At 50.4% G+C, this 15,024-nt stretch overlaps 2 protein-coding genes across 2 annotated transcripts in view; one reads left to right on the top strand and one right to left on the bottom strand.

The window, feature by feature from the left end:
• nme7 (NME/NM23 family member 7) overlaps positions 1–7,449 on the top strand; it is a 23,616-nt gene extending 16,167 nt beyond the window's left edge. The window contains exons 11-12 of the mRNA XM_084675580.1: positions 6,050–6,157; positions 7,293–7,449. Coding sequence (XP_084531706.1) covers positions 6,050–6,157; positions 7,293–7,325 — 141 coding nt within the window. The 3' untranslated portion in view covers positions 7,326–7,449. The remainder of the gene's footprint in view (positions 1–6,049; positions 6,158–7,292) is intronic.
• Positions 7,385–15,024, bottom strand: atp1b1a (ATPase Na+/K+ transporting subunit beta 1a). The gene is made up of 6 exons (XM_084675581.1): positions 14,594–15,024; positions 11,888–12,016; positions 9,581–9,736; positions 9,165–9,349; positions 8,952–9,035; positions 7,385–8,826 (listed from the first exon to the last, which is right to left on the bottom strand). The coding sequence occupies exons 1-6, from the start codon at positions 14,685–14,687 to the stop codon at positions 8,569–8,571; spliced, it is 906 nt and encodes a 301-aa protein (XP_084531707.1). The 5' UTR covers positions 14,688–15,024; the 3' UTR covers positions 7,385–8,568.

Genomic DNA, 15,024 nt, shown 5'->3' with positions numbered 1-15,024 from the left:
GGCTAGTCTCCTCTCTCCCGCCCTTCTCCTGCAGGGCTGGCCTGCTCTCTTCCTCCCTGCTACTGCAGGGGCTAGTCGCCTTTCTCTCCCTGCTCCTGCAGGGCTAGCCTCCTACCTCCCTCCCTGCTCCTGCAGGGCTAGTCTCCTCTCTCCCTCCCTTCTCCTGCAGGGCTGGCCTGCTCTCTCCCTCCCTGCTCCTGCAGGGCTGGTCTCCTCTCTCCCTCCCTTCTCTTGCAGGGCTGGCCTGCTCTCTCCCCTCCTGCTCCTGCAGGGCTAATCTCCCCTCTCCCTGCTCCTGCAGGTCTAGTCTCCTTTTGTTGAATACGTTCTGGCCTCTGATTGGCCGTGTGTAGGGGAAGGTGGCGTGATGTTTGGGAATGTTTCTCCAGGACTGTGTTGACATTTGGTCTTCATCAGCATTGGCTCACCTACATTCTGGTTTCATCCTCGCGGTATAGACCTGTGTTTATCTTTCATTTCAGCTGCCCCCCCCTCTCCAACCCCTCTCCAACCCCTCTCTAAAGCCTTTAACACCTACCATCACAAACATCTACTGACTGGTCCTTGCAGCGAACAGATAGATGTGATTAGAACCAAACCAGCTCAACAGCTAGCAATGACGCAGCCATCGCATCAGTTGAATCAATAACAGACTGAAGGCTGATGTAATTCGTCGGCCAGGAGGATGACATGGGTCCCTGGGGCGCTCCATGCAACTCTGGTCAGCATGGAGACCAGGAAGTGGTGCATTAGGAGAGGGCCTGGTCTGTGAGGAGCAGCAGGAGGAGGGGGATGGGACCATTATGCTCGCTAAGTGAAGCTGGACGACAGAGATCCTATCCTACAATGGAGCTTCCACTGAACCACTGCCCCTCTCTCCTGGTTGTGCCCTCTGAAGCCATAGAGAATCCTGTTCTTTCTCCTGAAAGCCTGTGAAGACGGTTCACACTGTTATCAGGCCTCTGGATGTTCTGCGGCAGCCAGTGGACCAGACAGGCCGTATCTGTTCTCTCCCCGGCTGGCCAGACGAACACCAGAGATCCTCCGCACCACAGCGGCTCGGTTAACAGTTGGGTTATTGATTATTTTGGTCTGGCCTGTCCCTGTGAAGGCTGATCTTTAAATAGCATGGTGTGAGGAGATGAACGTCACATGACGCCTGAGCTGACCTATCACACCGAGCTGGACTCTGTAGGAGATGATGATGATGGTGTCCCCCTCCTCACCCAGCCCCCTGGTGTCCCCCCTCCTCACCCAGCCCCCTGGTGTCCCCTCCTCACCCAGCCCCCTGGTGTCCTCTCCTCACCCAGCCCCCTGGTGTCCCCCTCCTCACCCAGCCCCCTGGTGTCCCCTCCTCACCCAGCCCCCTGGTGTCCCCTCCTCACCCAGCCCTCTGGTGTCTCCCCTCCTCACCCAGCCCCCTGGTGTCTCCCCTCCTCACCCAGCCCCCTGGTGTCCCCTCCTCACCCAGCCCCCTGGTGTCCCCTCCTCACCCAGCCCCCTGGTGTCCCCTCCTCACCCAGCCCCCTGGTGTCCCCTCCTCACCCAGCCCCCTGGTGTCCCCTCCTCACCCAGCCCCCTGGTGTCCCCCTCCTCACCCAGCCCCCTGGTGTCTCCCCTCCTCACCCAGCCCCCTGGTGTCCCCCCTCCTCACCCAGCCCCCTGGTGTCCTCTCCTCACCCAGCCCCCTGGTGTCTCCCCTCCTCACCCAGCCCCCTGGTGTCCTCTCCTCACCCAGCCCCCTGGTGTCCCCCCTCCTCACCCAGCCTCCTGGTGTCCCCCCTCCTCACCCAGCCTCCTGGTGTCTCCCCTCCTCACCCAGCCCCCTGGTGTCTCCCCTCCTCACCCAGCCCCCTGGTGTCCCCCCTCCTCACCCAGCCTCCTGGTGTCTCCCCTCCTCACCCAGCCCTCTGGTGTCTCCCCTCCTCACCCAGCCCTCTGGTGTCTCCCCTCCTCACCCAGCCCTCTGGTGTCTCCCCTCCTCACCCAGCCCCCTGGTGTCCCCTCCTCACCCAGCCCCCTGGTGTCCCCTCCTCACCCAGCCCCCTGGTGTCCCCCCTCCTCACCCAGCCTCCTGGTGTCCCCCCTCCTCACCCAGCCTCCTGGTGTCTCCCCTCCTCACCCAGCCCTCTGGTGTCTCCCCTCCTCACCCAGCCCCCTGGTGTCCTCTCCTCACCCAGCCCTCTGGTGTCTCCCCTCCTCACCCAGCCCTCTGGTGTCCCCCCTCCTCACCCAGCCCCCTGGTGTCTCCCCTCCTCACCCAGCCCCCTGGTGTCCCCCCTCCTCACCCAGCCTCCTGGTGTCTCCCCTCCTCACCCAGCCCCCTGGTGTCTCCCCTCCTCACCCAGCCCCCTGGTGTCCCCCCTCCTCACCCCGCCTCCTGGTGTCCCCCCTCCTCACCCAGCCCCCTGGTGTCTCCCCTCCTCACCCAGCCCCCTGGTGTCCCCCCTCCTCACCCAGCCTCCTGGTGTCCCCCCTCCTCACCCAGCCTCCTGGTGTCCCCCCTCCTCACCCAGCCCCCTGGTGTCCCCCCTCCTCACCCAGCCCCCTGGTGTCCCCTCCTCACCCAGCCTCCTGGTGTCCTCTCCTCACCCAGCCCCCTGGTGTCCCCTCTCCTCACCCAGCCCCCTGGTGTCCCCTCCTCACCCAGCCTCCTGGTGTCCCCTCCTCACCCAGCCTCCTGGTGTCCCCTCCTCACCCAGACCCCTGGTGTCCTCTCCTCACCCAGCCCCCTGGTGTCCCCTCCTCACCCAGACCCCTGGTGTCTCCTCACCCAGCCTCCTGGTGTCTCCTCACCCAGCCTCCTGGTGTCTCCTCACCCAGCCTCCTGGTGTCCCCCCTCCTCACCCAGCCCCCTGGTGTCCCCCCTCCTCACCCAGCCTCCTGGTGTCCCCTCCTCACCCAGCCTCCTGGTGTCCCCTCCTCACCCAGCCTCCTGGTGTCTCCTCACCCAGCCTCCTGGTGTCTCCTCACCCAGCCTCCTGGTGTCTCCTCACCCAGCCTCCTGGTGTCTCCTCACCCAGCCTCCTGGTGTCCCCTCCTCACCCAGGGCTGGGGCTGTGTCACGGGGCCTGCCTTGTCTCCCAGTCTCATGATGCGTCCTGCTAGTTGAACAACAGTCCTACTGTTACACTCCATGACCATAGGCTGCCTGTCCTCTGTCTCTATATCTCTCTCTCTCCCCGTCTCTCTCTGTCTATATTTCTCTCTCCCTCCCTGTTTCTCTCTCTCTCTATGTATCTGTATGTATGTCTGTCTCTCTATCTCTCTCTCAATGTTCAGGCTAAACAATGTCACCAGAGTATTTCACAGTGAGGGACGATACATCAGATTAATACTAGATTCCTTAATCATCATCGATCATAAAACCATTATAATGCCAAGTAACAGCTAATGTGTATTTATAATCATCTATCAATGTTCTATTTCCAGTGCCTCTCTCTCTGAGTGTCCTTGGGAGCAGAGATATGGGGGGGGAGGGGTTGCCATGGCACTAGGCTCTCAGGAGAGCAGCCCTGCCCTGGCTGTGATCTCTGCTTGGTGAGCCTGTTACCTCAGGATCTGTCACTCTGATGGCTCCAGTCAGGCCAGGGCCCCTCTAACTCCTGCAAGCAGAGCTCTTCTGCAGACCCATAGACAACTGCTGTTAGTATAGTAATAGTAGTAGTAGTACTATGGTTATCATAAATTCACCAGTCGGGCCTGTTTGTGGCTAAATGGAGTGGCTCTGAGGCAACCTTGAACCCCAACAACATTGCCATCGTTGTACATGTGAACAGACGAGCTAGCGCGCTGCGGGGCTCATTAAAATGAAATAAAGCTCTTACACCGCAGCTCACTTGTGGGTAACTAATGCAATTACCGAGAGCCGGCTCTGGCCGGGAATTCTTTCAACACCAGGCCAATCTCCCCTTTAATTTTCTTTCGCTCGCTGCGTCGCGCGGGAGACAACGACACAACAACGCGCCTTGTCAAGGTCGGTGTACTGTACGGACGAGCTGGTTACACACCCTGAATTTACCTTCAATAGAAACAACCTTGCGCTCAGGTACTCTGCTGCCCAGGAAAGAGGCTCGGTGAAGGCTAGCTTTGATTACATTAGCAAGACAGATTAAGTCAAAGGATTTTGTCGCCGAGGAATTTCCGAAATTGATAGCGGATTATTGTCGTTATTTTAGCGTTTTTCCCCCAGAAACAAACTGTTTGTGTGGCGTGGATGTTTTCATGGGATTTGGTTTGTTGTTTTGATCGAGTTTAGAAATGAGTGACTGTGGGAGGCAGTTTATGACCTTGAACACCCGGTTCCTTGTTCCAGTTTGGGCCCGTCGTAAAGTAGAAAGAATGCCGTTTCCCCCACAGACTCCTGTAACAGCGGCTTTCTCCTCAGACACAAACGTAGCTCTGCACTTTTGTGACTTTTGTGAAATGAGGGCACCACAAAACCCACCAAGAGCTTTCCTTCATAGCTTTCTGTTAGCAAACAAACAGCCTCTGAAGATTTGAGGGGGGGAGAGCGAGAATGGAAACTTTCCCTTGCTTATTGTTTGGTACCGGTGAGAACAATTGTAAAGACTGGCATAAGTGGCTGTTACTCAACCAATAACAGTGTTTAACTGTGAGAGCAGCACAGTGCTGCGTGGTCGCTCTGTTCTGAGCGCTACACCTGGGTGAAGGCTGGCGTGACGAACACACAGAGCACTATGGGTAACGGGGCCTGTGAGTATGTATGCCTAAACATGTTCCCACCGGATCACCGCTTCATTATGTTTGCTGCTCTCGCACCTCTCCCTGTTTTACCCTTTCACCTTCTATCCCTCCCTTCTCCGCTTATGGTACATTCTCTCTTTTTTTTCCCTTTCTCTCTCTATCTCTCTTTCACACCTTTCTTTCTCTATCTCTCCTTTTTTCTCTCTCCTTTCTCTCTTTCCTTCTCGTTCTTTCATCCTTCCTTCCTCTCTTTTCCTTGTGTACACGTGCCCCTCCCTGGTGTTGGGGCGGGGGGGGGGGGGGGTGTCACACTTCACCCTCAGCAGAGATGAGTGCAGGACAGCATGAGGACGGGGTCCATGGAGCATTCAGAAGTCCCCTTGTAGAGTCTGTTTCTGAGCAGAAGGTTGAATGAAACCAACACGTGACCTGACTGCTACTGGCTGTGCAGTCATCCTGGGCACAACAGCTCTGTATTTTAATTCTGCTGAAGGTTGATGAAGAAGAAAATGTCCCAATACCTTTTTTAACAGACTGATAGATAGGGTACAGATTTGTCTCTCTCTCATGCTCTCTCTCATGCTCTCTCTCTCATCCTCTCTCTCATGCTCTCTCTCTCCTGCTCTCTCTCATGCTCTCTCTCTCCTGCTCTCTCTCTCCTGCTCTCTCTCATGCTCTCTCTCTCTCATGCTCTCTCTCTCCTGCTCTCTCTCTCCTGCTCTCTCTCATGCTCTCTCTCTCTCTTGCTCTCTCTCTCCTGCTCTCTCTCATGCTCTCTCTCTCCTGCTCTCTCTCTCCTGCTCTCTCTCATGCTCTCTCTCTCTCATGCTCTCTCTCTCCTGCTCTCTCTCTCCTGCTCTCTCTCATGCTCTCTCTCTCTCATGCTCTCTCTCTTTCCTGCTCTCTCTCTCATGCTCTCTCTCTCCTGCTCTCTCTCCTGCTCTCTCTCTCTCTTGCTCTCTCTCCTGCTCTCTCTCTCTCTTGCTCTCTCTCTCATGCTCTCTCTCTCTCCTGCTCTCCCATGCTCTCTCTCTCTCATGCTCCTTGTCTTGCTGCTGGCATACTTGTGTGTCGTGTGTGTTGTGAGATCCTCCGCATGACGACGTGTGGAATGGAGAGCAGTGTGTTGGAGTCTGAAAGGCGTGTGTTGCCCTGCGCCGCTCTCCTCTAGAAACCCAACACTCCTGCCTCATCAACGGAAACACAGCGCTCATGACTTGACTATTCCCACCTGTTGCTACGGAGGAAACTCCGTCACATTAGAACCCCTTTGTACATGCAAACGAACATGCATCACACCATATTACGTCAAACTGACTCTCCATCCTTGTCCCTTCAACAGGAGATCGCGAGGCACCTACGGCCGACCACCCTGAGAGCTATCTTCGGCAAAAACAAGGTCCAGAACGCGGTCCACTGCACCGACCTCCCTGAGGATGGGGTGTTGGAGGTAGGTGACACAGAGCTTGCTCCTCACAGCCGCTAGATCGCAGATGCAGCTGCACATGGCCCGCTATGCGTGAGCCTGGCCGTTAGATCGCAGATGCAGCTGCACATGGCCCGCTATGCGTGAGCCTGGCCGCTAGATCGCAGATGCAGCTGCACATGGCCCGCTATGCGTGAGCCTGGCCGTTAGATCGCAGATGCAGCTGCACATGGCCCGCTATGCGTGAGCCTGGCCGCTAGATCGCAGATGCAGCTGCACATGGCTCGCTATGCGTGAGCCTGGCCGTTAGATCACAGATGCAGCTGCACATGGCCCGCTATGCGTGAGCCTGGCCGCTGGATTGCAGCGGTCAAGACAACAACTGACACAGGGTGTACTGAGAGGTACAGACTGCTCTATATCTAGTGTAACTGTTCATGTAACTGGTGTTCATGTAACTGGTGAACGTGTTAAATTGAACATTAACACTGATCTATACCTAGCAGTAGCATTGATCTATACCCTCTACCACTGAGCTATACCCTCTCCTGGTGTCTGTGGTTCTGGCTGAAGGCTGCGTGGTTCTCCAGCACACCTGGGTCCCAGCCTGGCACAGACCCAGTCCCATGACTGGTCAGTGGGCCAGCGCTCGCTCAGATCCCACGGAGGTCTGGAGGCAGGAGAAGAATGGCAGGACACTTTGAAACAAAAGCATTGTTTGGAAGGCAGTGGGCCTGGTCATGTGACGTCACAGTGCAGGCAAGCTCCTGATCTGAGTCCAGCAGACAAACGGGCCCTTGTTCATCATTAGCCTGTGACTGGCTGAGCTTCCACATTCCCAAGCCAGGTTCTTAGTGGAACTTTAGGTCCTGCGAGCAGGGGACTCTCTCTCTCTTTCTGTCTCTCTTTCATTCTCTCTGGCTGTTTCTCATTCTATTTTTCTCTCTCTCTCTCTCTCTCTCTCTCTCTCTCTCTCTCTCTCTCTCTCTCGTCAACCATAAGCTTGCTTCCGGCAGTCTGTTTGATAGTCAGAACACGCCGTGGAGTGTAAACGATCACCATATGACAGGCGAGGTGACTTATCAACGAGTAACACCTATCCATCATCTGTCTGTCAGGAAGTGGTAAATGAATCTTCTTTACGTTTGTCCATTTGCAGGTGCAGTATTTTTTCAAGATCATGGATGACTGAAGCTACGATTCCTGCCGGTCACTTCAGTTATGTATTCAAAGAAGACACTTAAACACTGGCTCATTTTTCAATTTATTTGTTTTTCGGTCTTACCCAGATTAAATAAAATGACAAGAGCAGATGATCTCCTGGCAAGTGTTCTGATGTTTAACATTGAATTGAAGCACTTTTACACCAACAAAACGACCTATTACACGGGGAACTGCATCGATTCTGATATTCCAACCTTTGACCAGAGACTTTGGTATTTGGTTCATACAGACACTTTTTCCTGCGAAAAAAAAATAATTGTACAACTGCATAAATATAAAATTCTTTCACCATGAAAATGGCTAAAACATTCAATAGAAAGTTACACCACATCATGTGATGTTTCCAGCAAAAAAATAGTTTTTTTTTTTTTCTTCTTTGTTTTGTTTTCTTAAAAGCACTGAGTTGCCACTGTTGCCTCACAGCTTGACACTACAGAACACGAGGAAGTAGAAGCCATAAAACAGAAACGTCATCTAACTCCTGTTCCCACATCTAAGCTCAACCTAAAAGAAAGAGTTTCTCCTACAATCAACTTAGAAGACATAACAGAAAAAGGAGAGGGATTCAATGGAGTGCAGCCATGTTCTCATACAGGAGGCTATGTCCTGGGCATACCGGCCAGTGTTTTCAGTTAGTAGGAATACAGGAACACATCCAAACGTGAACACACACACCTCGCACACAGACACAAACTAGTACACACACACACATGCACACACACACCTTGGACCACTAAAGCAGACAAAAGACAACAGAATTAACATCTTGGCTTGGAAAGGACCGTTGTATGTGAGTACTGCACTGGACACTCCAAACAATATCTAGAAACCACGCCAGGCAGAACAACACAGGGACAGAAACACTGCTGGCTATGTATCAGTAGTGGAATTGCAATTTACAGTAATAGATGAACACGTCCCATGGCTCGAGGAATATTCTCATTTACAGTAGAATAAATATTTAGCTATTGCTACTCTTCCTGTAATGTACATTCTAACTCTAGACAAATGCAGAAAAGCTAGTGTAAAGCACACAGATTAAGTGAAGGTCCCGTAGATTATGAAAGTTTGTTCCAAGACTAGTCATGTTTTTCTTTTCTTTTTGATTATTTTCTTTTTAAACGTTTTTTGTTTTTCATTTGAACTCTTTATTTCTCTAAATTAGTTGTTTTGAAATGGGTCAGAGTGTCGAGCTATGACGATAGCTGAGGTCATGAAGTGATGGTGAGTTTAACGTCAAAACGTCCCTGGTAGCGATCCTTCTCGCTGTAGTCAATGTTCCCTCCGAAAGCTTTGCACTCAATACGCAGCTCCTTGTTGAGGGTGATGTTGGTAAACTGGATGGCCAGGAGGGGCTGGAGGTAGTTTGGGTGCAGCAGCTTGCCGTAGTAGGGGTAGTACTGCAGGGGGAATCCACCTCCCATCCCGATGTACTGGATCTCTCCAATCTTCCCTTCGTCCTCATCCCTCTGAAACACAGGGTGGCGTCAGGGTTAGGAACTATGCCAAGGAAGGCCTGGTCTCTGACTGTCAGACTCGAGAGAGCGTCCTACCCTGGAGCAGAGCTAGGGGATGACCCTGTCGTGACCCATACCTTGTTAGTGCAGTAGATAGGGATCAAGTTGGGATGGAGTTTGATCTGGACCGGCAGTGGCAAGGTGCTACTGTTGGTCGGAGGCTGAAAGAAGACATCAAACGCTGTAATTAACGTGACAGGGAGAGCCGTTTTGGTGATAACCTGTACAAACACTGTCCTCAGAGAACTCAGTCACGGCTGAGTATTTACAGAGTATTTCTTCAGACTCACCTTTGGTCTGAAGTTGACGATCCTGTTGAGCTTGACGATCAGACATGGCTTCCCGCTTTGGAAGCCGAAGGTTTTGTCTTCCATCCCAGAGCATCCCTTCAGCCAGGTCCTCTTGAACCTGCAGGCCTTCCTCACCCCGTCTCCGCTCTCCAGCTCCCCGCGATCCATGTACGTGCTTGGCACCTCTGCACACAGCAGGAGAGGGGAGGGGTTAAACACACACCTGGACAGACAGAGTTTAACATGCAGCCTTGTGTTGGAAAACGGCCCCTCTAGAACAAGCTCACGACGGGTTTCATTCTGAAATTTAGTGGGCAAGGTTTGGGGGGTTTTCGGGGGTAGCTGATGTGTAGCAGGGGTCAGCTATGATAGACACACTCCCAACAGGGACGCAAACTCAGTTACTTGGTACTGACCTCCGCAGTCTTCAAAGTTCATCTCGTTGGTCTGGTTTTCTTCATCATACTTCTCAAGGAACGTGGTCATGCTGTCCACGTACTTCTTATAAGTCTCCTTATCGTTTATGTTGAAAGATATTTCAGATTTTTCCGAGCGCGGGGTGTGTGTCAGACCTGTGTGGGAGAGAGCACTCGTTCACAACCCTGTCTGAGTCCCTCACACAACCTTGTCTGAGTCCCTCACACAACCCTGTCTGAGTCCCTCACACAACCCTGTCTGAGTCCCTCACACAACCCTGTCTCAGTCCCTCACACAACCCTCCTCCAGTAATAATGGACATGTTCAATAATTTGTGAGTATTCTCATTTCCATTAATAGATGAACATGTTGAAACAAGGAATATACACATTTCCAGGAATAGGTTAACAGGTTCATCAATTTGAGGAATATTCTAATTTATAATCAATATTTGCTATGGCTTGTGTTGCAGTTTTAATTCTGGATTTATCCAGACAAAGGCTGTGCCAGCGTGCTCAACAATATGTTTGGCCGGATTAGTGAAAACCCCGAAAATTCTCAACCCTGTTAAACAAGCAAGGACGTGGTTTGAATAAGCATCAGACAGTTTTCTAAACGGATTGACCCCAAATTCAAAGGAAATCTGCACAAAATAAGTACATACAGCCAGCAGATAAATAAAAGACTTTCTATGTAATCACTAATTCACAACATTCTTCTTGCAGACAATGGTTCAAATACATGCATAACACCTCGGTTATCCACTAACCATTAAAACCCTAACTAGCTAACTAGCGTTTTGAGGGTTCCAAACATGAGCTTTGAAAACTCCCTCTCAGTAATTTTCCACAGATCGTCTGTTCAAGGCCATGGGAGGGTGTGGCCTAAGCAGAGTGACGAACAAGGAAGAGAGAGAGAGGGAACATCACATTGTGTGAAATCCTGTAACTTTGTGTTTTTAACAGGGTTTTTTTACACCATAACAGCCCTCTCTTCAGCACATCCTACACCTTCTGACAACCACATTTTGAATTTCAGAATCTTGGATGAAAAACCCTCAAGAACAGGAGCATTTTTCACTTTGTGCTCAAAGTCAGGGCTTGTGAAAGTGTGCTGGTGCCCCTACCCCCACTCACCCACTCTGACTCACGTGCCTCCCTCCCTCTCTCTCTCTCCCTTTCCTCCTCTCTCTTCTTTTCTCTCTCTCCATTTTCCTCTCTCTCTCTCTCTCTCTCTCTCTCTCTCTCTCTCTCTCAATGGAAACTTTTAGCCCCAGAATGGGAGGCGGGACCAGGGTTCTTAAACCAAGCTGTCCTTGTCATTCTTTTATCAAGGCACCAATGGAAACTCACTTCAACCCCACCACACTCCACACCTACTTATGTCGTTGCTTTACTGGGCCCTCTCTGTGATAGTCCACCTCTTAGTGAGAGGAAATGGCCGTCAGGCAGACCGGCAGGCAGGCTGGCCCATGTGTGAGGCCAGTCGTTTACAATGACTGCTAAAAATACCTCCAAGGCGACAGTGTGTGCTATGCAAACAGTCAGTGGCACAGTGCAGGGAGGCTGGGCCGGGCAGGGATGCCTTGGCACCAAAGGTGCAGTGCTGCTTCCAAACTCTCTCTGAGATTATGGAAGCAGCGTGAGCGAACACAAAAGGTTGCACTGTTTTGTTTCTTTACATCTGCTTTCAGAAGATTACAGAATAGGAAGGAGAAAAAAAATCTTCCCAAAAGGAAAAAACAAGCTTAGGGAGGTTACCTCGCACATTCTGTGAAAAGCTAATTATTGAGATTTGTATATGCATTGGTGTTTGTGTATGTTATATTGCGTGTTAGCTGTGAAAGCTCCCAGGAGGAGGCTGTCGTGAGGAGAGACGAGCATCTTTCCTGTCAGGGTCTTTCCCCCAGACACGGTAAAACACCCTCAGGCAGACTGGAACACTGAAGGACAAAATGGCTGCACCTATCCGAGGTCACACACACATTTTAACTAGCCGCTCAGACGCCAGCTTGAGCAGGAACCATTCGACACACACACCAAGGCTCTCCTGGTGACAAGAACATGGAAGCACTGGAGTCGTTATGGCTAGCTGCTAGCACATTAGCTGCATGTTCAAGGTCAAGACACCTGGTTTAAACTGGACCTGGTGTAACCTGTTCTGCTGGCTTGCTGGAGTCTGCACTCGTAAACACCAACTAACACAGAATGAATGACCTTCGCACCGTACCACAGCATTAGCTTAGCATCATTCCTGGTGGTGATGAAGCGGTTCTGACTGGCCCGGGGGGGGGGGGGGGGTCTTACCTGGGGGGGCCACGCGGTCCTGGTAGGTGGGTTTGTAGTTGCTCAGGGTCAGGAGAAGGGCCTGGATGGTCCCAATGAAGATCCCTGCCAGGCATCCGTAGAAGATCACGTAGAACAAGAAGATCTTGACTGTGGAACAGAGGAACACGAGCACTCGTTACAGAACGTGTCGAGTTCACGCCTGAGTTTTTCGTGCTAATCGCTTCCTGCGACTGCTTTGATTCCATCCTTTAGTTTTGACGTTTTCTTGTCTTGTGTTGATGGGATGTACAGTCCTACCGTCCTGTTGTCTGGGTGGTTACAGAGATAACAGAATGAAACCTTGAAACCAATGTCTTAAATTCTGCCTCACTATAGAAATTACTCATCAGATCAGTTGCTTACTGGCAGAAAAGTCACCATTTCAGAGCCCGTGAGCTTGGTTCTGAAGATTCAGACAGCAAGGGAAAAGGTACGCAGCAACATCAAAACATGTAACACCAAATGTTCATCACACATCAGTTTTTACTACGACACGTCTAAACCCTCGGCAGTTGTAAGCCGGCACTAGAAGGCGGCTCGTTAACCTTTGCACCCACGACCCGCTGTGAACGCAGATCTGAAGCACTTTTCTCTGAAGCCCTACTGGTGCTTTCTGTGAAGATCACCGACTCCAAGGTTACTGAATGCTTACGAAACCCTGTTGCCTCTAAACTCTGGTGAACGCACCCCCTGACTGAATGCACTGACAGACAGGATTGTCTCTCCAGTCTGACTGGATGAGTCACTGTGTGTGAGCCCAGCATTTCACTCCCCCCCCCTCCCCCCCAGCAACAGGTTTGACAAGCAAGAGCACATGTTGGTAACATGCTTACTACAGGGGATGGTATTCCTTTGGTGTTTCTTTTCCGCTTCAGCCTATCATGAACGGCACAGTCTGATGTTTCATGAAGAACATCATGTTTACCCTCAACACAGTGATAGTATAGTGGCTATTCTGATCCCTAACCAAAATCGAATTTGAGACAAAATCCTAAGTAGGATATCTGAATAATTGAAGTGGCATGACACTTTGGGTAAAGGTCGTCTAACAGTGTTAACATAAATTGGTCTCCAAATATACATTTTCATCCCAACCTGATTGTTAAATTTGTTCTCTCACACAAGGCCTGCTTTTGACAACCTATCACCACATCTCCTAGCCCCTCCCCCACATCACAGCAGTGTGTCGTGATGAGAAAACACAGACATGTTGCACCCTTGAAGGCGTAGCACGAGAGCGGTCACTTCTGTCGACGGGCTGGTCATGTCACACGACACAGACTCGTAGTGGCGCGCACCTTGACTTTCCGAACACGATTAACTCGTGATTTACCCCACCGACATCAGAAAAAAAGAGGTGTCGTCGAAGCCAATTGTTTGAATCGTTATCGCTGAATGAATGTCAGAGTTGAACATTCAGGGGAACACAATCCTTCTCTCACTCGAAGATAACTTGAGATCGCGTTCCCTGTTTGGCGACCAATATTGCACGATTTCATGCCACAAGTGGTCCAATCGAGGATTTCTCGTACTTTGAATCTAATGGGCGTATATTTTGTTTGTCTGAAAAACTTACAATACCATCATCATTCAAATGATTAAATCTGGCAATGGCTTGTGCAACACAACTTTTAACACAACGGGAAGGGGCGGCAATATGACTAACATGTGAGACATGAGCTGATCTTCCTATTCACTCGAATGGGGTCGGATAAAAAGATTGTTTTCAAGATACAACTGGATAAACTGCAGGGGCACCGTGCGCACGACGGTAACAGTGTAACGTTGGTGTAAGGAAAAGTCTCGTTGTGACAATAGTAGCCTACCGCTCATGGGTAAATCAATACTCATTGTTTGTCTCCCGGCTTCAAAACTAATGTGAAAACAGGAAGGCTACCACTTTGGAAACAGGGTGTTTTTCATTCACTGTGTAAATAAAGGATCGCCCTAGACTACAGTGAAGCCTCAAGTATGTGATTATTTAAGATTGATTGGGCACGGTTGTTCCTCCATTGTAAACGGGTAGACATTGAAAGCTAGCCTACAGGCTCGTCTAGGCTGATCCGTGTCTGTGCCTTCAGCGCTCCAGTGCAACCGGTGACTAAAATAAAGATGAGCATTATCTCATACATCTCGTGTCATTATATATTCAAACTCTTGGACGACACCATGGAATGCCAATTTGTCCTTCAAAATGACCTCTTGAAATGACGCCCACGCTGACGGCTCTCCCTTTGAGCAAATGACCTGATTAATGTCAATACTTTACTAAAAGAACGTTATTAGCCTACTACTACTCTTAGCAAACAGCAAAGGAAAGTAGACAATAATACAGCAATATTAAATACGTCAGTTTTATAACGTGTCTATTATGCTATAAGTAACTGATCCTCATCAACTTTAACATGAGACTGTTTAGTTGGAAATGTATTTAGTGGGCTAATTTCATTAGTCTTTTCTGTGTGAATCCATTTTCCATTGAAAAGGAAAGTCACGACGCAGCAGCTACAAGTCGGCTCAAACAGGTGCTCGTGTTTTTCAATGAGGAAATGGACGGGTCATCCATGCGCTTTTACGCGATGTAAGTCCAAAAATAAGCTACAAAGGACATCGTATTCCAACCCTGTGACATATTATCCGGAAACTCGTCGATTAAAATTATTTTAAAAGGGGCTTACTACTTACACCAACTGCCCCCAGTGCGTCCAAGAAATTCCTTTTTCTCTGAATTCCACACAAAGCTCCTCCATCCACCGTCTCCATCTTTATTTGCCGACATATTCTTCCTTTCAATTTCCCTTTTTCAATTAATTTACTTGTATGGTCCTAGGTACACCGATTACGGTCCCTCTACAGAAATTGTAAAAAGGACAGTTTTGTACCCGGCACTCACTATTGTACCACTCACAATTTATCTCTGACGGCAACCGACTCCGCCCGTAAACTCCTGTAATAAGTTACCCAAGAAGAGAGGGGGCTAAATCTAGCAAATCACGAGCAGTCATTCTTTTGCGTAAGAATCGTTTTCACCGTGGGGGTGTCGTGACGAACCCAATCCATAGAGAACAAATACGTTGCTACTGTAAATTTGGATATGTATGGATTTGAATGTAAAT

This window comes from Hypomesus nipponensis, chromosome 16 (assembly GCF_054491055.1).
Source record: "Hypomesus nipponensis isolate SF chromosome 16, ASM5449105v1, whole genome shotgun sequence".
NCBI classification, from domain to species: Eukaryota; Metazoa; Chordata; class Actinopteri; order Osmeriformes; family Osmeridae; genus Hypomesus; species Hypomesus nipponensis.
Note: the sequence above shows the minus strand (reverse complement) of the source record. Positions and strands in the feature narration are given on the sequence as shown.

Coding starts and splice junctions, on each gene's coding strand:
- atp1b1a (XM_084675581.1), bottom strand. CDS start 14,687: ATGTCGGCAAATAAAGATGGAGACGGTGGATGGAGGAGCTTTGTGTGG. Junction 9,737..11,887: donor GGACCGCGTGGCCCCCCCAG/GTAAGACCCCCC, acceptor TCTCCCACACAG/GTCTGACACACACCCCGCGC. Junction 9,350..9,580: donor GAACTTTGAAGACTGCGGAG/GTCAGTACCAAG, acceptor TGCTGTGTGCAG/AGGTGCCAAGCACGTACATG.